The 22,229-nt window shown below is 31.9% G+C and overlaps 1 protein-coding gene and 1 long non-coding RNA gene across 2 annotated transcripts; both read right to left on the bottom strand.

Moving 5' to 3' along the window:
* On the bottom strand, nucleotides 1-7,689 carry LOC117134156. Its single transcript, XR_004458332.1, has 2 exons — nucleotides 6,116-7,689; nucleotides 1-5,911 (listed from the first exon to the last, which is right to left on the bottom strand). It is a non-coding gene; the product is annotated as an uncharacterized LOC117134156 (long non-coding RNA).
* A 3,759-nt stretch (nucleotides 7,690-11,448) lies between these two features.
* Nucleotides 11,449-20,015, bottom strand: LOC103874765 (alcohol dehydrogenase-like 3). The gene is given in 11 exon segments (XM_009153205.3): nucleotides 11,449-11,856; nucleotides 11,952-12,113; nucleotides 12,228-12,323; nucleotides 12,439-12,469; nucleotides 12,471-12,498; nucleotides 18,037-18,112; nucleotides 18,223-18,305; nucleotides 18,544-18,893; nucleotides 18,988-19,037; nucleotides 19,119-19,255; nucleotides 19,341-20,015. Coding segments are annotated over 11 exon segments (1,179 nt in total). The 5' UTR covers nucleotides 19,378-20,015; the 3' UTR covers nucleotides 11,449-11,727.
* Nucleotides 20,016-22,229: the final 2,214 nt, after the last annotated feature.

Below are 22,229 nucleotides of genomic sequence, written 5' to 3'. Positions count from 1 at the left end.
CAATTCACTTAAAATTATCATGGATTATATATTTTATTTTCCAGTGATATCTTCATATTGTATCTAAGTATTTATAATCAGAATAAAAATATGATTATATTGTTGATGTGATCGAGTATACACAACTATTATGCTAACATATTACTAGTAATAACTAACTAATATACAACAACATAGAGACAAACCGCACAATATTCTACTTGTTTCTGGTTTATTCAGCATAGTATATTATATAATATACATTTGAAAAATTATATAATATGATGGTCAATGACATAATATTATCTCGAGTTGATATGGATGTTAAAAAATATTGATATAACTTAACATGGCATATAAATTATATTATCCACATAGTTTACATTTTATACAATAGTATTGTGACATGGTTGTATAAAAAATTTCAATATTCTAAATTTAGTAAACACGTTCATGAAATGAGACTATATGTTTTTGGCAAGATGCTTAGAATAAATGCTTAGAATCAAGATGCATAAAATGAAACATATACTATATGTTTTTGGCAATGACATGACATGTAATTAGTCTATGCCAAAAAGAATTATTTAAAAAAGGTTATAAGGTGGAATGTGGTGTTGACACCTAGGAAATGACAAAGTTGTGAATCACACATGAGATAAAGGTTCATTTATAAAAGTTCTCCTCAGATAATAAGAAGAGGATGTAATGAACTTATGGTTATAATTGCATTTGGTGCGAGTGGTGAGCCAAAAAGTGAGACCTATATACTGTCCATTTAAATAAGGTTTTGAAAAGAAATTAGTGCTTAATTAATTGATTAGCCAAAGGCCCATAGTCAATAGTTAATAAGTGAAACTGCATTGTTGGTCTGGTGAAGCATAGGGAAATTTGCATGTCAAGCAATTCCAACAAGAGCATGTTGTCATGTACCATTACTCACACTGACGTAATTAACCACTTTCTGATTTATTGGAGTTACGTAGTTATTGGATATTTTTATATACATATCATGCACACTACGCGCCATGGATAAAAATAGCATTTTTATGATACAAACCCGTTATCCAACAAAATAAGACTACACGAGGGAATGGAAAGACACATCTAGACAAATCTAATTTATAGGGACGAAAAAAAAGAACATGAATCTGTTTTTTTTTTTTTTTTTTTGCATTAAGTTTTAGATGCACTTGGTTGGAGAATGAAAAGTATGATATGTCGTTTTATTTGTCATATTTTTGAATCGGATTGCAAAAACGTGTTTCTTACCTATGATTGAGGTACCACAAGGTAGAAACACTACAAGATTTCAGTCATTCAAGATTTTCCACAATCTTCGGGCTCATAATGCAGTTGCTTATTCATTAGGTAGAACTGTACAATCTTTTCATAGAAATCTTTGTGTGTTGGTTGTTCTGTTTCGGTTTGGCTTTCCAGACCACCTCTTGTTTCAGTGATATAATTTTTTTTATGTCGAAAAAGACTATACATGGAATATTTTGCATCTTCTATTTGAATAGAAAGAGACCTCCACATGTAGTTTCAATGTATGATTTATGAGTAATCAAATTATTTGGTTTGGATTGGATTGGATTGGATTGATATTAATGTTTTGTTGCTAGTTAAACTCGGATTTTTTTAAACGCTATGTAATGTAATCGACTGGAATAATAATAATTACTGAAATAATAACTTTTAAGAAATATCGTAAATTAAATTTATACTCTTTATCGAATTAATATTTTTGGCCATAAAACAATTTTTTTAAAATTTTTTTGTAAATTAAATAATTTGTTTACTCATGAGCTGATCTCATTTTTAAAACTATTTTAGGTCAAAAAATCACTTATCGCATAAGAAGTTAACGTTTAGGCCAAAAAATCTCAGGCCTACTATTTGGTTACAATGAAACTATGCCAACTCAGTCTTATATCATGATTTAGCAATTTAAAAGTTAATTATTGTTATAAGAAGTTTACGTTCACGTGTCAATTCTATCTATCTTCAATATTTTTCTCATTTTTGTGTCGTTTTTTTTATTTTGGTTATTGCTCAATATAAATATTTATTTTTGAGTTTATTCTCATTTTGTTATTTTTTTTTGGCCTGAGATTTAGAAAATATTTAAATTTTAAATTTATTAAAAAGATACATACTTAGGTTAAGATCCTCTTTTTTTGCATAATAAATATTTTTTATTTTTCTGCATATTATGAAATAATAAAATAATAATTATATATTAAATAACTAAGAAATCAATTACTATTATGTAATAAATTGAGAAGGTTACATAAAAAGACACATTTCGTCATTTCTTTGCAGTGAAAAACACATTATGGTTTTAGCACACTTTACTTGTACGGCTTGGTAGATTCGAGACCAAAATGCCCCTCTCTAAAAATTTAGAAGAAAGCAACGATTAAATTAGTTATTTTTTTTATATTAATAAATTAAACGGTGCGTTTTGCTAGGATATGGTGATTACAAAGTCGTGGATAGGAAATAGTGGTTACACATGTATGTTAGAAGGTATTGTTATTGTTGTTGACGTGATTGTTGTGGTTAGGGTACAAAATATACAAAGTTTCTAGCACATATAGTATGGATGTGATACAGTGAATATTTCAAATATCTTAACTTGATAAACATACATAATGTTTGATAATATAACAGACCTAGAAACCGCATATATTACAAAAGCATACATAATGTTTGGGAAGGAGATGTATGGACAAGCGTGATGTTTCCAAGTCAGTAACCACAAAATTCATATCCATAACCATACAACCTCATTTACGGTATCTATTGTCACCATAGTCTCCACCTTTGTATCCACTTTCGTATCCATCGCCTCTGTATCCATAACCACCATAACCTCCACTCCGGTGTCAACCACCATCTCCTCATCTCAAGCAACCACCTTAGTATCCACCATCTTCATATCCATAACCACCTTCCTAAGTCATCATAATTAATCTCATCGGAACTCAGATCTCCTCAGCGACTCAACCACAATCCCAGATCTCCGCTGAAGCTTCAAAAGCTCACTACTCTCAACTTCAGTCTCAATTCGAATCTTCTTGACAGATTAATTGCCTTAGTCACCGGAGTTGGATTTTGGAATTCACTCTCCTCTGTGACTTCATTAAACTCTCCAAATCTCCTCTGTTCAAGTCCATAAAGCTTGAATCTGCTTCTAGTAATAGCCATGGTATCTTATCCACGGTAAATCCCAAACTTATCACAATCGATTTATTTACAAGGTTTGTTTCATCACACTCATCAATTTGGATTAGGATCTGAACATTTGAGAAAGTAAAATGGAATGAGGAGAGAGGGTTACAAAAACAAAATTAGGAGAGATGATGAACTTTTGTAATGAATTAGAAAAGAAGAGAAAAGAAAAAGTAAAATTTGGTCTAAGGGTATTAGAGTCTTTAGACACATATAATGTGTGTAGAAAGTTCAATGTGTCTCCAAGTGTAATTGGAAACTCATAAAGTGTCCTTGGGTTGTAAAATTTTCTAATAAATTGGTGTGCGCATATAAATCAAACGACTGCTCTTGTTTATTCACAATCATTTTAGTGTAAATAAATCAAAATAATCAATCTTATTTATCGTATATGATATATAATTAAATTTAAATGATATTAACATAAATATATAGTATACTTTTAATATGGATATTTATTAAATGAGGTTTCTACTCATATGATTTTATGATTATTTGCATATTTGTGTAACAAATTTTACACCAACAATTTTTTTTAATGTGGAATATTTAGTGGTTTCAATAATTTATAATCATCTAAAAAAACAATCAAGATTCCAAAATTAAAATATTAAATTTCAAATATATGTTCAACGATATATCAAAATATAAGTATGTATTTTTATGTGATGCATAGTTTAATTTAAATGATATAATATATATTAACGTAAACACATATATATATATATATATATTTACATAAACACCTATTAAAATAAAATTATTTATCCATATGATTTTATAACCATTGTATCTTATTGTAGAAAATAAATTAAATCTTGATCATAAATGTTAATGTGAGGCTTTTAATAGTTTTAGTAATTTATACTCGTTTTGAAAAATTTAAAATATAACATATACAAGAAAAAATTAAATTTTTATTATATGATTAATTAATTTGTATAATTTATTTTAATAATAAATAATTAAACAAAAATGATAGAAAGTATACATATTGTTAGCAAATTTTTATTATTTAAAATCATTAATTGCTATATATATATATTAATCACATTAGGTAATTCCGTAGGTTTTATTTAAGGAAGGAATATATAATAATTTAAATTTGATAAATGAATGGTCCATAATGGACATACTATATAATATAACATTCTCTAGCAATTTAGTTTTGGACTAAAAAAATTATTAATTGATTCTCAAGCCGTCACATAAGTAAAATTAGCATTCTAATTAGGTGACAACTCAACATGGCAATTTTTAAATTAGTACAAACTACAGGTTATAACCTTTTAAATGTTTCTCTATTAATAAATAAGGGATTCTCTAGCAATTTAGTTTTGGACTAAGAAAATTCTCTATTAATTCTCAAGCCGCCACGTAAGCAAAATTAGCATTCTAATTAGGTGACAACTCAGCATAACATTTTTTTAATTAGTACAAACTACCAGTTATAATTTTTTAAATGTTTCTCTATTAATATATAGGGGATAAGTAATCAACTCATCATGCATGATAGGGTTAAATCCATCTTAATGAAACCAGCGGCTGATCAGTATGGAATGATCCATGGCTCCCATCCACTCTCCCGAGACCAGCTAACAAAAACCTTCATAATAGTTACCCGGAGCTCACAGTGGATTCTCTCATTAATTCGCCCGCACATGGAATTTACAGGCAATTAGGGATTTGGTGGATCCACACGATGCAAAAATAATCGAAAGTATACCATTGTGAAGAAATCGGATGGAAGATAGGAATGGATGGCATTTCACCAAGAATGGAAAATATACAGTACAATCAGGGTACAAAGTGGAAAGGATTTATCCTGATAAGGAAAAGCCACCAGAATTTTATGAGCCCAATGTTGATATACTTAAAGCTTCCTGCTGGAAAATGAGGTGTCCTCCAAAGTTAAAGCATTTTTTATGGCAGTTGATATCAGGGTGTATGGCAGTAACGAAAAATCTAAGGGCAAGAGGAATACAAAGAGATACGTGCTGTGCACGGTGTGGTGATCCTGAAGAATCAATAAACCATGTGTTTTTTGAATGTCCCCCAGCTCGTCAAGTCTGGGCACTATCTAAAATTCCATCAAATCCGAATATTTTTCCTATTGGCTCTCTTTTTGCTAATATGGACCATCTATTTTGGAGAGTTAATCCAAAGATGGAGGATCATCAGTTTGCATGGATACTATGGTACATTTGGAAGGGTCGAAACAATAAAGTATTCAGTAATCTTGATATTGATCCGAGGGAAACACTTCGATTAGCAGAAGTAGAATCAACACTGTGGACTGAGGCACAGGTTAGTAACAACAGGTGTGCACAAGAAGTACAAGTTAGGCCTAACGTAGGAACCACAGGAAGATGGTGTTTCACAGATGGTTCTTGGAAAGATAACGACCTATTTTCAGGACAAGGTTGGCTCAGTACATTATCAGAGTTTGATGGTTTACTAGGAGCAAGGAATGTAAGGGCTTGTCTTTTACCGCTTCATTCGGAGATGGAGGCATTAATTTGGGCAATGGAATGCATGAGAAACTTAAGACAGTTTCATGTTACGTTTGCAACGGATTGTTTTCAATTGATGAAGATGGTTTCGGAACCAGAGGAATGACCAGCATTTGAAAGCTACCTGGAAGATATTAAGCTGTTGAGAAGAAGTTTCATCAACTCAGATATTGTTCATGTACCTAGGACGGAGAATACAAGGGCGGATAGTTTGGCACGTAGTGCTCGGCAACAACCATCTTTCGTCGTACACATGGATTCAGAGTTACCACTTTGGTTTACAGAATCTATATGAGTCTGTAATATTTTTGCTGTCAAAAAAAAAAAGAAAAAAAAGAAACCAGCGGCTAAAATCACTCGAAAACATATCTTTCGTCGGATAGTACCTAGGACGGAGAATACAAGGGCGGATAGTTTGGCACGTAGTGCTCGGCAACAACCATCTTTCGTCGTACACATGGATTCAGAGTTACCACTTTGGTTTACAGGATCTATATGAGTCTGTAATATTTTTGCTGTCAAAAAAAAAAAAGAAAAAAAAGAAACCAGCGGCTAAAATCACTCGAAAACATATCATCTACGAAAATGAGCCAAAATATTGAGAGAATAACTTTGCATACGCCAAGTCAATTTATACAACAATACTTCGCAACAAACTTCAAGTAATTCTTCTCAGAAAATCAATGAAGCGATTTTTGCTCGGAAAAGAATTTATAAAAAACAATATTTTCTTAAAAGTATTTAACAAAAACACTAATAATTTTTACGAAACATCTTTCGTAAAATGAAACTAAATAGTTTTTAACAAAATAAACTTTAGTAAAAACAACTTTGGCAAATATTATGGAACATTTTCTTAAAACGAAACTAAATTATTTTACGAAACAAACTTATGTAAAACTAATTTTGACAATTTTTACGGAAGATCTTCCATAAAACAAAACTGAACAGTTTGTATGAAACAAACTTCTTAAAACTAACTTCAATAAGTCTTATTAACATCTTTTCTAAAAAGAAACTAAACATTTTTACGAAATAAACCTCCATAAAACTAATTTTAACATTTTTGTAAAATGACTTTCGTAAAACAACACAAAACAATCTTTGTTTCAACCATCCCCGAATGAATAATTACCCCTAACACGCCTTGAAGGCTCTTCAACTAAAAGAGCACCGTCACGGGATCACAGGTGGTAGAATCCTGCTTTGTTCACCACATGGGCAAAATAGTAGGAGTAAAGGATCTCATGAACTCCGACAGAGAATCCATGAAATTCTCCGAGCACTGGGACCGCCATTAAAGTCCTCCAGGTTAAGGGAGTAAGTTGAGAGGGACAGAAACCAAAGTAAGAGGACACCTCAGTTATAAGGGAAGGGTACTGCCCCGGAAGCCCGCCTCTAAATATGCCTAGTAGACAGCCACCTCATTCGCTCCCCTTCTGGGGCACACTCGAACTCTGAAGGACTCCTCATCCCCACTGAAGGATGAATCACTTACTTCCTCCAAATATCAGCAAGATCTCCCTTCTGGATCTCGGAACGAGGACCGTCATCAAAGAAACAGGAGCGAAGCTGTCTCAGGGGCCCCATTGGGACCGCTTCACTATCAATCTCCGGAACATCTCCCCAAGAAGGAATAGAAAGGGTTTATACACCAATCTATTGTAGTCTCTACTCTATGATTTAATAAAAATGTCTCTTCAAGTCTATTTCTCTATAATTCTCATAAAATACCAGGCTTGTCTATCGTTCCGTAGTACTCACAAATATCCTACACAAAAATCCCCTAACAACCAGCAGCGCTGCAATGAGAGGCATGGTCACAGCTCTTCTCCTGAAGAGAAACGACCAAGACAAGCTCACGAGTTTTCTCTCCTAACATGTGCAATCTAAACAACGAGAAATATTGCAATAATCCAATGCGGAACCACCAGAATTCAAGGTGTGAGTAGACTCGATTTCATGACTTCCCTAGACGGATTTTAAAGACGGAAAAACTTGTTGAAACAAAATCCCGACAAATTTACTTCGACTCTATGCAGCAAGACACTGACGAGCCCTACGTATCAATTGGAAGAGGGGGGAGGGGGGGGGGGGAGACTGATGCTGAACATATCAACTTGGAAATCAGCAACCAGTTCGACATCTTGAAGAATGTGCTGTCACTGACAACGAAAATCCAAGTAGAATGAGAAGCTGTTCAACTCGACTAAACTCCTCACTCACTCGATCCATGAAAAAAGAAGAAGAAAACATATATTGGGTGGAGCAGGAACAACTTTCCGAAGAGAAACAAATGACTCTTCGTAGCGCAAGACAGTAACCTTGGAAATTCAGTCCCGGAGAACTTGATGAAATTTACGATCTCTGTGTCTCTCTCGCTAAATATGCAGTGGAAGTGAAAGCTGTAAAGTTTTATATTCACCATGAGAGTACTGCAGCGCCCGAAATAGATTGACCACTGAAAGAAGTGCAAAAGACTCCTTTTACCGCTCGCATCACCCAAAAAAGGATCTCAGATCCTGGAAAATTTAAGATCCCATCATACAAACAACTGATCCCAAAGCGGAATTGTAATCATTTCGAATCGCAATGGGATGGGTCAGATTGAAAAAACATGGCCCACAATGATAGGCTCAAATCTTGGATATGATGAAAAATCAGAGAAAAATAGAAAGATAATAAAAATGAATCTATGGAAAATGGTCAAACTAAGGTGTTGTATACAAAAAATGCGAAACAGAAAGGGAGACAAAAACATTGCTACTGAAATTCTCTTCAAAAACTTAGGCTCTACTTTTCGTTAGTTTATGTACGAGCTGTGACTCACATTGGGTTTTTAGGCTGAGGTGGTAAGTCTAGAAAACTCATAGAGATCTACTACCTCTGCGTATTATTCTGATATAATCTCGTTTTCATAAAAACCTCGTTTACGGTTTGTCTCTTGAACGCTCATGTGTAAATCTTTTGTCTCATTCATCCCTTATCTTACCATATTTTTAACCACACATTTTTTCTTATTGCTTCTCGTTGGCTATCGTAGAAAATATAGTTCTCCAAAAAGTTATATTTTTCACTATAAATTTGGATTGTTGAGTTTTGGCTCCCACAACTCAATTCTCCCCATTTCGTTCTAAAAATGGAAGAATTTCTTCTTTTGCAGTAGCACCATCGGCGCAAACATAGAAGAAACGATTGGACCATGACCGGTCATTTTCCCTGAAATCCGCTATTATTCCACAAATATTTTTGGCTCAACATATCACATCAGGGCATTCGGCTTCCTATGGATGGTCTAAAACATCTGAAGATGGTGCAGGTCCAGTTCAATGTTGGATTCATAACAAGAAACCATGATCTTGACCAAGTGGCACAATTGTAAATCCATGTTTGCTCTGATAATGAACAAATAATGACAGTCAGAAACCACATAAATAAAGAAGAAAAATTAGGTTTCGAAAACATAAAGTAACACGATCCTCGATCCACGAAATCTTGAAAATAACTTACTCGGGAACATCGTAAAAAGCATGAGCGTTGTTAATCTATCTTGAGAAGTCCTAGTTAAGCCTCTCCGGATCGAAACGCATGCCCTTGACATCCTAGATATTTGTGAGAAATGAGGAGGCCTCATGACACCAGTCCTTCTCTCCCAATATTCGCTAGCCTCTCCAGGATCGACGTGCTCCAACCTTTTCAATTACATCGTGTGTGGACACTGATACTCTCATTGGTTCGACCAACATGCCTTGAAGCTGAGAGAGTAGTGGAACAACCCGATTCAAATCTCCTGCAAAACGTGGTTCATGAAACACTTCCATTTGAATAGCTCGAATCACTCGAAGAGAATGGAATAAACTTCTGAAATTAAGAAGAGAGCAAGTAAGTTTATTTTCCATAAGAAAATTCTTGAGAGATAAAAAAGTGTTACGAATGAGGGAAGCTCACACCTATTATAAGGGAGAAAAAAGTATGCACCATGTGTGACCACTCAAACTCTCCTAACTCAGCATGTTTCAGTCTTAGAATTAGTCGCAGAAACTGTCCAAGATCGGAAGGTGAAATTGAGCCATTGATAACATTTTAACGCTTATCTTCACCTCGTCAGAATCACATATAATTCTATCAGCCCGCTTTAAACTATATAAAATTTACCGAAACACAAAACAGCCCGCTTTAAACCATAAAAAAATAAGCTCAAATCAATTATTCATTATAGTACTTAAGGATCGAATCCCTAGGGACTAGGGATCACACAATATACTTTAGTTTCAAGCTAAGCTAAGCCATAAATATGAAAATAAGTAAATTAAGCAATAAAAAGATGCTTGTAAGCAATGGGTAAAAGCGCTAGATTTAGATATCAAACAGGCAATTAGAACTGAAATCAATAGATGATAAGGGTTTTAATAGGAACAATCCTAAAACTCGAATTCAATAATAAGTTATCCAACTCTCGCTGCGATAAACTATTAGCTGCTTAACTCTAATCAAATACACTCAAACAAACAGTCATTAATTTCCAGTTTGATCTTTTTTACTAAATTCTTAGACCAACAATCGCTGTAAATATATATTTAGCTCAACATGATTTAGTTCAGGTAATTGATTACACTCTTGTATTTTAAAACTATCCTAGGATCAAGTTTCTAGTTGGCAATTCTATAAAAAAAACAATAATAGCAATCCTGGTGAAGGATATAATAAGATTACCATATCAAATCTATCAATTAACAGTTCGTCAGAAACATTAGAAAATCCCTAAATATAACAAGTAGATTACTCAGACATGATCATGCAAAACCTAGTAATAATCTCAATAAACTACATAAATGAAACAAATAAGAAATATTGGAGTTCCACTCAATCTCTGAAAGAGTTTCTGATCTTCTCTCCAAATCTTTCTAAGTGTAAAAGAAAGCATACCTAAACAGTGACAAAAAAAAAAACTAAATATAGGTTAAAACATGTTTGTGGGCTTCTTTACAAATACTGGAAAATGCTTGGCCAAAGTTTAATTCTTGAGACTTGTGTCAGCTTGCTCGAACAGCATAAGTGTCAAGCAACACCAAAGGTAATGTCGTTCGACACTCCCTCCATAATAACGACTCCAACTTCAAAATTCGGCTTCAGTTTTTCAAATGCTCCAAATAGCTTATAATCTCACAATGCTCTAAAATGTACTTGAGCCTGTAAAGACCTTAAAACATACTCGAAACATAATATAAAGACTCAAAGTGGACTTATACCATGATTAAAATTCTTAAAAACCAAATGATGTCATTTATTTACTTGGAGAAGAATAACAAAGAAAGGCAAGCAAGAAAACTTCTGAACAAGATAGGCTCGAATCTTGGAAAAAAATTTGGAAGGAGGATAAATATGAATCTGCGAAAAATGGGAAGATAACCGGCCAAAGGAGGAGTGTATAAACAACGGTTGATACAGAACAAAGGACCAAAATTCTATGCAGTTTGAACATTAGTCTTTGTTTTTTGTCCGTTTACATAAGAGGTGCAACTCACATATGAACTTTAAGCTTAGGTGGTTATTCTAGCAAAACTAGATAGATTCACTACCTTTGCTTATTCAGTTGCGTTGTAGTCTCGCTTCTAGGTGAGCCTCATATACGGTCTTGTTTCTGGAATGCGCTTGCAAAAAAAATTCGAGCAAAGTCTTATTCGTTTTTTCATTCACTTTTATTAACATATTTTACCTGACATCTTTTTCTGATTACTTGTCTTTGACTAATGCTTAAAATCCGGTTCCCCGAAAAATTAAGGTTTTTCATTATAACTTTTGATTTTGCAAGTTTTGGTTCCCACCGGAAGGCACAAGATCATTCGAGTTTAATCAAATTAACTAATAACTGAGCACAAATAATGGTTTATATCATCGGACTACTGATGATATTCATAAATTTATGATAAAAAAATAACTGATACAAATAGAAGTGTTTGTTGATAATATAATAGTAACCTTGGGAAGATACGTAGAATCATTTCTTGAGAAATTTAGAGATTTGGAGAACACAACGAAGAGATTTTCCATCGCGAAGCAGCTGAAACGCATCGTTTATCTTCTCAAATGGAAGCTCATTCGTAATAAAAGGTTCTAATTTCACAACCTACAAATCAAAAAATCAAATTAATCTAGAAAGCAAAATTAATTCGATTTAAAGAATGTTATATAGTATATGGAATCTTTAGATGAAACTCAGACCCCTTTCATGCATTGTTGAGCAAAATTTGGAAGCTGAGATTTGGGCTTGAAACCACCGAATATAGAACCGGTGATTGTGCGGCCGTCGAAAAGTTCCATTGGATGAAGAGGCAATGTTTTTGGTGTCGGATAAATTCCTACAAGTACCGTCGATCCCCAACCCTATCAACGTATTAATTTGTCACATTTACTTGTTTCTTAAGTAACTAATTTAATTTTATCAAGTAAACAAATTAACTCGTTGATCTCAAGCGCTAGTATTTGTAAGGGAGTTACTGCTTGAGTGGATAAAAAGGCTTCGCGAAGAACATCGACGTTTCCTGTACATTCGAAGCTATAGTCCACGCCTCCACTCATTAGCTCTCGAATCCTCTTTTGTTTTCGGTATATATATTGATCCCATCACAATAGTTAAATTCATTTAATAATTAATACTAAGTTAATTTGTATCATTGATGATTTGTTGTAATATGAAATTTGATTGTACCTCATGTACTGGCTTTGTTAAGTCTTTAGGGTACGAAGTCTGTTATACCCATAAGTTTACCTGTAATAATGAATTGGAGTAATATGTTGGCTACGTTCATTACTACTGTAAACCGCATATAAAGTTAAAATTTATTGCAATGACGGCTTTAAAAAATGTAAAACTTATAACGAATAGCAACTTTAATATTTATTAATTTGGAGAGATATTATTTTATCGAAAATTATTAAGATTCCGAACTGGGAAATTCTGTTAATATATCGAAATCCAGTATTAATTAATTCATAAAGTTATAATGCATTTGCTTTACTTCGAGATCCATGTTGATTTTCTTCCGTCAAAACCAAAAATTAAAAATATATGTTAAAACGATTGAAACTAATTAATAATTTAATCCAGCATTGAATTGGACATTCCAATTGGACTTCAAACAATTCGTATGAAATCAAATTAAGGGACATTTGCTAAAACCAACCCAAATATTCAAGTCAAATGTAAAAGTGTACCCCACTTTCAGTCAAATGCAAAACCAACCTAAAGGAGTAGTAAAAGTACTATTTCACCCTTATGACCAAACAAAAAACATAAATGTATTTTACGTTTCTATCCTTTGGAAGTCTACACGTAATAAAAGAAGTCTACATATATATAGACTTCCTACGAAGTCTACTTTATAGACTTGTTTTGTAGTCTACACTCTAATTTGGTCTACTAATTTAATTTTGAAAATGTATAAAAATAATTATTGTGATATTTTTAATTAATCATCAATATAATGGAAAATATGAAGTAAATAAATTAAAATTTCATATAATCGAACAATTTTGAAGAATATATACTAATTTGGTTATCATGTGCTAGACTATGTTCATAGTTTAGAAACAAAAGGTTCTAACATGTTATGTCTTTTAGTAGTTGATTTCATAGGGTTAGATTTTAGATTTTGTTTTTTTTTTTGTTTTATTAACTTAAATCTGCATATTAATGTTTAGTAGTTTATATTTTGTATAAATGAGACTTTTTGATTATCAAGCAAAACATTTAGGGTTTGATATTTGTGGTTTAGGGTTTCGTAGACCTACAATAAAGTCTATTTATCTGAAGACGTCTTTTTCAGTCTATATTTTTCAATTTGTTTTACAAAAAATCATTATATTTAAACTAAGTTAAGTTCCTTAAGAATAAAAAAGTGAAATCATATACTATAACTATTAAAAAATAAAGAAATAAATTTAATAAATCATATATTAAAATTATTAAAATAATAAAGAATAAACAACAATAATTAAATTATTATAGTAGACTTCCAAAAAGGTCTACTATGTTATAGTAAGATCTACTCCAAAATTTTAATTTTAGTAGACTTCAAACGAAGTCTACAGTATCGTAAATTTTAACCTAGTTACATTTTTGTCTCCCTATATAAACAAAATTTATTCAATTTCTCTCTAAAGTGGCTGCACAAGTTCTTAAAACTCTCTCCCTTCTCTCTAAAACTTTCTCTCTTCTCTCTAAAATTCTCTCAATTGTTTCTAAATCTCTCTCATTATCTTCTTTCTATCTAAAATTTTCTCAAGTCTTTCTCACAATATTATCTTGTCATTTTAGATATTATGATTCATGGTTTTCATCTTCTCCTTTAAAAAATGTAAGTTTTAGATCTATAGATTTTAAATGTGTATTTTATGTTTATTTCTCACAATATTATCTTTTTTTGGTAGGTATTATCACTCATGGATTTCATCATCTCCTCTAAAAATGTAAGTTTTAGATTAATAGATTTTAAATATGTATTTACATGTTTATATTCAAATAAATTTATAGATCAAGCTCTATACATTAATTTGCTACTAGTTTACCTTATAAATTATATTATGTAAAGTATTTTCAGATTTAAAATTATTTTCACATTTCAAAATATATAGATTTTTTCAGATCTGAAAATTATCAGACAGTGTAGACTTCTAAAGAAGTTTACTAAAGCTTGCAGACTTCATATGAAGTTTACTAAACCATAAAGTTTAAGCAGACTTCATTGGAAGTCTACAAAAATATGACTTTAATTTTTTTCTATGTTTTTTAATAATTTTATCTTATTTTGCAGGTATTTTCTTCCATAGTTATTCTCTTCTCCTCCTAGAAATGTAAGGTTTACATCTATAGATTTAAAATATGTGTTCTAGTATTTATATTCAAATAAAGTTACATATTAAAATTCATATTAATATGTCTTTAATTTATAACTATTTTGTCAATTAAATCATATTTTTAAAAGTTTTTTAGATTTAAACTTATTTCATATTTTTAATGTATTATTTTTCAGATCTATTTTTTTTTATAGAGTAGACTTCATTTGAAATCTACTTAAAACTTACGGCTGGTAGACTTCAAATGAAGTCTACTAGCCTTGAATTTTAAGCAAATTTCATTAGAAGTTTACTCAAATATGATTTTAATTTTTATCTTATTTTTTAAAATTTTATTTTATTTTGCAGGTATTCTCTTCCAATATTTTCAAATCATCTTCCCAAAAATGTAAGCTTTCCATATATTCATTATAAGATATTTTGTGTTTATAATGAACTAAATTTATAGATTCATACATTATCTTTTTGCTTTGTTACAAGGATGACAAAAAACCATTTTTGAAATATTTTCCAGAACAAAGTATTTTCAAATTTTCTAAATGCACACTTTTAAATATGAAAATTTTCCATTAGTGTAGACTTCAACTAAAGTCTACTAAACAATAACTTTACGTAGACTTAATAAAAAGTCTACTAAAATATGATTTTATTTTTTATCTTATGTTTTTCTCATAATCTATCTTATTTGGCAGGTACTTTTTCCAAGACTTTATTTGAAGCATCAAGATTATGAAAAATCAAACATACTCAAGAATACTTTTTAATATATTGCTCTGTAATAACTTTCATAATAAAATATTAATTTTTAAATAATTTTTTAATGCATAATCTATAAACATTGTATTCATTTTTAGTTGTTTTCACTTGTATGATATTATTAATTTTTTGTTAGATATCAATTTTTTCACAAGATCTAACCAACCAAACAAGTAAAACCACCATAAGCTAAAATAATAACTAACACACATGTGAGAAGAAGAAAATCTATACAAAATTTTCCCAAAAATTTTCAAGAATAATACTAATCAAAACAATTTGCAATAAGTATCAAGTGTATAATTATAACACATTAAATTGTGAAATTCATCCAAGACCATTAAAATTTTACTAACATACACTGTAAAATAATTAAATCATGAAAAAATATGATGAATAATACACAAATACACTTTTAATAGAATTTACGACGTAGACTTCAACTGCAGTCTACATTTGTAGATTTACAAAAACGTCTACACTTATTATTTAACATATAGTCAATCCAATTTTTTTTAGTGTATTGGCGCAGGCTTGATACACAAAGGCGTACAAAGTGTGTCTTAGATAACTCGATCAAGTTTCGTACTTGTCGATTATTCGTGACAGGCATAAGAGGAGTATATTCCTATTCGGAGTCATTTGTTTTAAATGATGTTTGGTAAGGAATAGGTTAGCACCATCTTCTCAATTTTGTTGTCCAGATCATAATCTTCTTGTGTCATTTCAAGAAGTTTACCATGTGTACAGCCATCATGCACAAGGAACATTCTTCAACCTTTCCGATTCTTCATCTTTTTCGAATATTTTGTCACCCAAAATATCTTTGGCCCATACTTCACACTCGCTCTAAGTTTTCAACCACATCCTTGAACACGACACTTAGCCACATACGGAGTTTTTGTTGTCTTATATGCTGAAAATGTAAAATTATATTCCACAGTCACCGACTTCAGCTTTGAAACAAGCTCAGCCTTACTAGCAAAACTATAAACGAAGACTTAGAAATACGTCTACAATTATTAGCTAACAACATTGTCAAATCAAATGAATTATACCTTCATAATTATAAAAAAAAATTATTTTCAAAATCACTCAAACCCATTAGGATTAACTAACACACACTGTCAAACAAAAAAACTAGAAAAAATTTAATGAATAATACACAAATTCACATTTTTATAGATTTTTCTATGAAGACTTAATATTTAGTCTCTGAAGATGTTGACGTTCTTTTCAGTTTACAGACGTAGACTGTCAAATAGGTCTACTCTTTGGGTTGGTTTTTGCAATTGACCATTTGACGGGTTGCTTTCTATAGTTGAATAAAAGTTGTAATTTTGTACATGTAGACTTTCATTTCAGTCTACAATTTAAAAAGGTTACTTTTTGCAATTGACCAGAATTCATCCAAGATTTGACTTTGAGAACTAGACTTCATATGCAGTCTACATGTTTGAATTTTTTTGAAAGAGGTTAGTTTTGCAATTGACCAAGTTTGACTTCAAATCAGTAGATTAAAATGAACGTCTACGGGTGTGTAGACTTCTTGTGAAGTCTACTCTCAAATCCGACGGGTTGGTTTTGCATTTGACCAAAATAAAAAAGTAGACTTTATACGCAGTCTACATTTTTTTTTTTAAGATAAGAAGACTGCATATGAAGTCTACAATTTAATAAATTTTTGATTGCTTTTTAAACTTTTTGGTCAAACACAAAACTAACCTATTCCACGAAGTCAAAGTTTTGGTCAAATGCAAAACTGACCTTTTATAGACTTTGTTGGCAGTCTACATTTTGTAGACTTCCGTTGAAGTCTATTTTGAAAAGTCAAAAGTTCGGTCAAATGAAAAACTAACCTCTTTTAGGTAGACGTCTTAGTAAGTCTACCGAAAGTTTTATTTTTGTTGTCAAAGGTAAAGACGGAGACTACTGGGGAAGTCTGCGTTAGAAAAAAAATTTGTCTGCTCAATTGCAAAACTAACCCGTGCGTTGACAAATAGACTGCATCGTAAGTCTCCACGGAGGCGTAGACATACAAAACAGTCTACCGTCGCGACACAGATCTGAAAAAGAACGAAAACCATGTAAATAGTTACATTTTTCATGTGTAAAGCTTGTTTCCAACCTTTTCAACCGTCCAAACTCCAAATATGAGCAAAAAGAAGCATCTTTAACGATTCACTAATGAAGAAACTCGAAAATATGAAGTTTGTGATTATGAAAATGATAGTTATGAGAGTTTTTTAGATGGAAATGTAGAGGAGATGAGAGAAAATGAAGTTTTTTGGGTTATAATGAGAAAAAAAGTGGTTGAAAATTGAATTCTAGAGCTTTAGAGCTCAAAAATGGTGGTTCATGGTGGTTGGAAAAATTGATGATGATGGCATTTTTGTAAATAAGAAGAAATGGTTAGGGTGTATTTGATTTTTTGTTAATTTCGAAATTAATAAAAAAATAAATAAAAATGGCAATTTTGTGAATAATTCAAAAACATAAGGATAGTATGAAAATTTTATTGATGAATAGTATGGACAAAAAAAAAAGGGTTGGTTTTGGATTTGACTTGAAAATATGGGTTGGTTTTGAAAAACACCCTCAAATTAATGACATTTCAATCTTATTTAGTAGTTTATAAACCAAGAAAAAAGCATAATAAAACTGATTTAAAAGGATTCGAATAGAAAGTATACACCTTTCTCAAATTTGGAAGCATTAGCGTCAACACCAATGATCCTAGAAGCTCCTCTTGCTCTTGCACCTTCAGCAGCCTTCAGTTTGCATTCATAGAATTTATTTATAAATACATTATTTTGACTTTATACATATATGTATTGAAAATGAATAGGGTGCTTGAATGGATTTGTTAAATTAATCTTACAGCGAGACCAACAGAACCCAATCCAAAGACAGCAGTGGTTGTTCCTTCCTTCACATTGGCAGTGTTCCAAGCTGCTCCCACACCTACCTTATTTGAAAGAGACAACGAGAAATAAATGGTTTTTCTGAAAGAAAGGTCCTATCTCCTCTTGTGTTCCCTAGCTACTCCCAAAGCTCACTATATATATTAGATCCCTAATCGGAGATAATAATGACATTTGTATTAAAAAATCCCAAAAAGAAAATAAAAGAATCATCAATGCTTAAGAACATATGGACCCAATCCATGCTTCTAGTTTGCTATTTAAGAGATATAACTAACCAGTGGACACCCCACAGCTCAAGAGGCTCATTTGCTTGAGAGGAGCATTAGGATCGATCTTGACGACGCAAGCCGAGTCCAAGACGGTGTATTCAGTGAACGTGGATGTGTTAAGGAAGTGATAAACGCGTTGCTTCTGGCTCGAACCACCGTCTTTGTTTGTGGTGGTTGAGAATCTCGTCCCTCCATCGTTAACCATCAGTCTTTTCATTGGATCCACTTTATATCTCTCACAGAGATTACTTACTCCATTCGTACACACTCTACATTCACCACATTCTCCATTGAAAGTGGGAATCACATAGTCTCCTTCTTTCACATCTTTCACTCCTCCTACACTTTCAACTATCCTATTATACTCCCAAAACAAAACAAAACAAAAATTAGCGTCACGGGTAAGTTTTAAATACGACTGATATATCACGATTTGGATTGGCTATATACCGGACAGCTTCATGGCCAAGAATCCTTGGAAATGCTCGTTCACCTTCATTCTTAAATTAAAAAAAATGGTATTCTAATTAGATTACAATGTTAATCAAGAAGCATGATTTGAATCTAGGTGCATGCATTACCACTCCGGTCCAAGCTCCGAGATCGGTGTGACAAATGGAGGAGTAAAGGATTTTAACACGAACTTCCATTTTCTGAGGAGGATCTACGCATATTTCTTGTATTACAAGCGGCTCTTTTGGACCCCATGCCACAGCAGCTACATACATGCATCATTCTACCATAATCATCATCGTCATCACCATATCATAAGAAACAGTCACATTGGTGAGTACTTTACTTACCTTTGCAAGTGATGACCTTTCCTTGAGTCTCTGCCATGTTCTTGCTGTTATTTATTTGTTACTAAAGTTGTGTTTCTAGGATGCTTGTATCCATACTTTGTGATCTATATTTGTCTAAATATAGTGAGGATTGTATAAATATCCAAACCGAGTCAATAATCCCGAGAGGGGTGGGCTTAATCTCAATCCACATAATCTTTTGGGTAATTCTGGACCAGCTTTCTCTATTTTGTTTATGTTCCAACTAACTTTTATATATCATGCAAAAGTTTCAAAATTTATCTTCACATAAGATTTGTGAACTCGTTTTTCTTCCTTTACAAGTTACAACACCAAGCCTTAAACATTGATGACCGATTTGGTACGCCTCTTAATCAGCGTCATGTCAAATTAATTTACATTGTCATGTCTATTAATATATTAATAGACTTTCTGTGTGAAACCAAGAAAACAGGTGAATAAAATTGAGAGATAAAAGGGTTTCTGAGTGGAACAACGCATTTGTCGTGTGGTGCTTCTAACTAACTGTAGAGTAACGAAAATAATATGAGCTTCGGTTTCATGAGGGAAGCTGGGACTTTGTGGAATTCTAAAGACTATTAGTTTAAATCTGAATGATTTAAAAGGCAGAACCACTCCTCTAGATTTTGAGTACATTTTAGATTTTCAACACTCTACCTGTTTTTTTCATTACCAGATGTTGTCGGACTGAATAAATAAATTTAAAAATATTGATTTTTAACTATCTAAATAAAAATTTAAAAATATCTAGTTAAACGATTTAACTAATAATAAAACAGGCTTTTTTAATGAAGTATATCTTATATATTAAAAGACGAGCATTGCAATTAATGCGCTCACACCAATATTGACACGTGTCGTTTATAGAAACACTCTCACATATTTGTTTACTTATTTTCCATCTTTTGGAACATCTTGGCTTTTTTTTTGTGTGTAATCTTCTTAACGAGCTTTTAATTATAAACTAGCATGAGGATTGAAACACTTTCTAAATAGTTTGTGCTCTTTTTCACACCTTCGAGGTTTCAACATATCTCATCAGACATCAGGTGATGACAATTTTTATAGACAAAAAGAATTATAAATTGCAAACTGAGATGAAAAGAACTGTGTTTTAAGATAAAATAGAGAAATCCAACACATCCGTTAGTCTACTGAACATAGAAGTCTCCTCTTCCTTCTTCGCATGGCCTACACGACGATCCATCTAGGTTATTCTCGGCGAGGTTCTTGAGATGGGGACTTTAGTCGTGGACAAGCTTCATGCAAACTGAGATGAAAAGAACTGTGTTTCTCGATCGAACCTGCGAGAAATCCAACGCATCCGTTAGTCCATTGTTGAAGTCTTGAAGAGGAGAAGAGAACCTATAAGTTTTTGTTCATTAGATCGGCTTTGTGAGGCGACTTCTTTTGCATCTTTGTGCGTAGCTGTTGATTATTACTATCAAAAAGAGAACTCTTCTCCCATTGTTTCGTCAAGCTTAGAATTATCGTTATTACAAACTACTGCAGCTCACGAACTCTTCTCCCCTTTTTTCGTCAAGCTCACGAACACAAATGATAACATTTTTACATTGCCAATGATAATACTTTTACGTTTGCATGGCTGGCTAGCACACTCTTACCTACCATACGTTCTTTTAAGCATACTATTTATTCTTTATTATCACGTACAAATTAATGGAGGCGGTGCATTCGAAGGCAAAAATGGTCGAAGTCTTATGAGATCATGGAGATTCTGCAACAGAGTTGATAATAAGTACAGAATCTATAGGATAAATCCACAACTTTCAAGCTAAACTAGAAAAGTCTCTTTTTCTTTTTTTTCTTGTGTTGTGGAGTTTGATGTAGATGAAAGGCTAAGAGAGACACATAAAAACCAAAAAAAAGTTATATTCATACGCGACTGTTATTAGTTCCAAGTTGGAACTTCTGATTGTGGGTTTACCGAATCGAACCAATCGGTTCCGAGTTGGAACGTCTATTGAAATCAACGAAGATAAACCACACTTCATTTCGGTTATTTCAAGTTTACTATATGACGGTTGCCTATTTTGCTAATATGCGTGATTGAGTTAATTATGAATAGGGGATTTGCATATATTTCAAAAACTTAGTTTACGGCAATAGATTTAAATCATATTATCAGTTTTATCTTTATGCATCTTAATAAAATTGAGCTTTTTATTTATAAGACTTCTTCTACAATATTCTTCACCGTTAACCTCCAGCACTTTTGTGAATTCTCCAAACCAAAATAAATAAGACTTTTATATTTCAATGGAGTAAAATACAATAAAATCTAACATACAATCAAACCGATGTCTACATTTAACAGACTTTCTGTCTTTTTATCTTATAAATACCAAAAATCATAATCTCATTCGCGCAAAGCACGGGTTATCACCTAGTTTAATTTATTGATCAACTCTGAGGGTGGCCCTTTAGTTCCGTATACAAAACTGACCATTCTAAAGTGCATTGATTTATTTTTAACTTATTACTAGAGTTTGACCCGCGCACCCACGCTGATGTTTATTTTTATTTTTATAAATAATTATTTATTTGTATAAGCGATAATCTATATTTTAAAATTTGTCTGTTTAAATAATTGTCTAATATGACCTTGCTAAACATAATAATTTTATAGTTTATAATTTTATTTTATCTTATAAACCATCAATTGTATCAGTAGTATTTTTCGAATATGATCCGTATATCCGTACAAATGTATTTTTTTATGGATAAAATTTACTTTTATTTTTTAAAATATATGGTGCTATATATTTTATACTTCCAGCATTTATCATACTAAATTTACATTGGAATATTATTTATATGAAAATATATGTAACATAATATATTTAT

The sequence above is a fragment of the Brassica rapa genome, chromosome A05, assembly GCF_000309985.2.
Source record: "Brassica rapa cultivar Chiifu-401-42 chromosome A05, CAAS_Brap_v3.01, whole genome shotgun sequence".
Classification (NCBI taxonomy): domain Eukaryota; kingdom Viridiplantae; phylum Streptophyta; class Magnoliopsida; order Brassicales; family Brassicaceae; genus Brassica; species Brassica rapa.
Note: the sequence above shows the minus strand (reverse complement) of the source record. Positions and strands in the feature narration are given on the sequence as shown.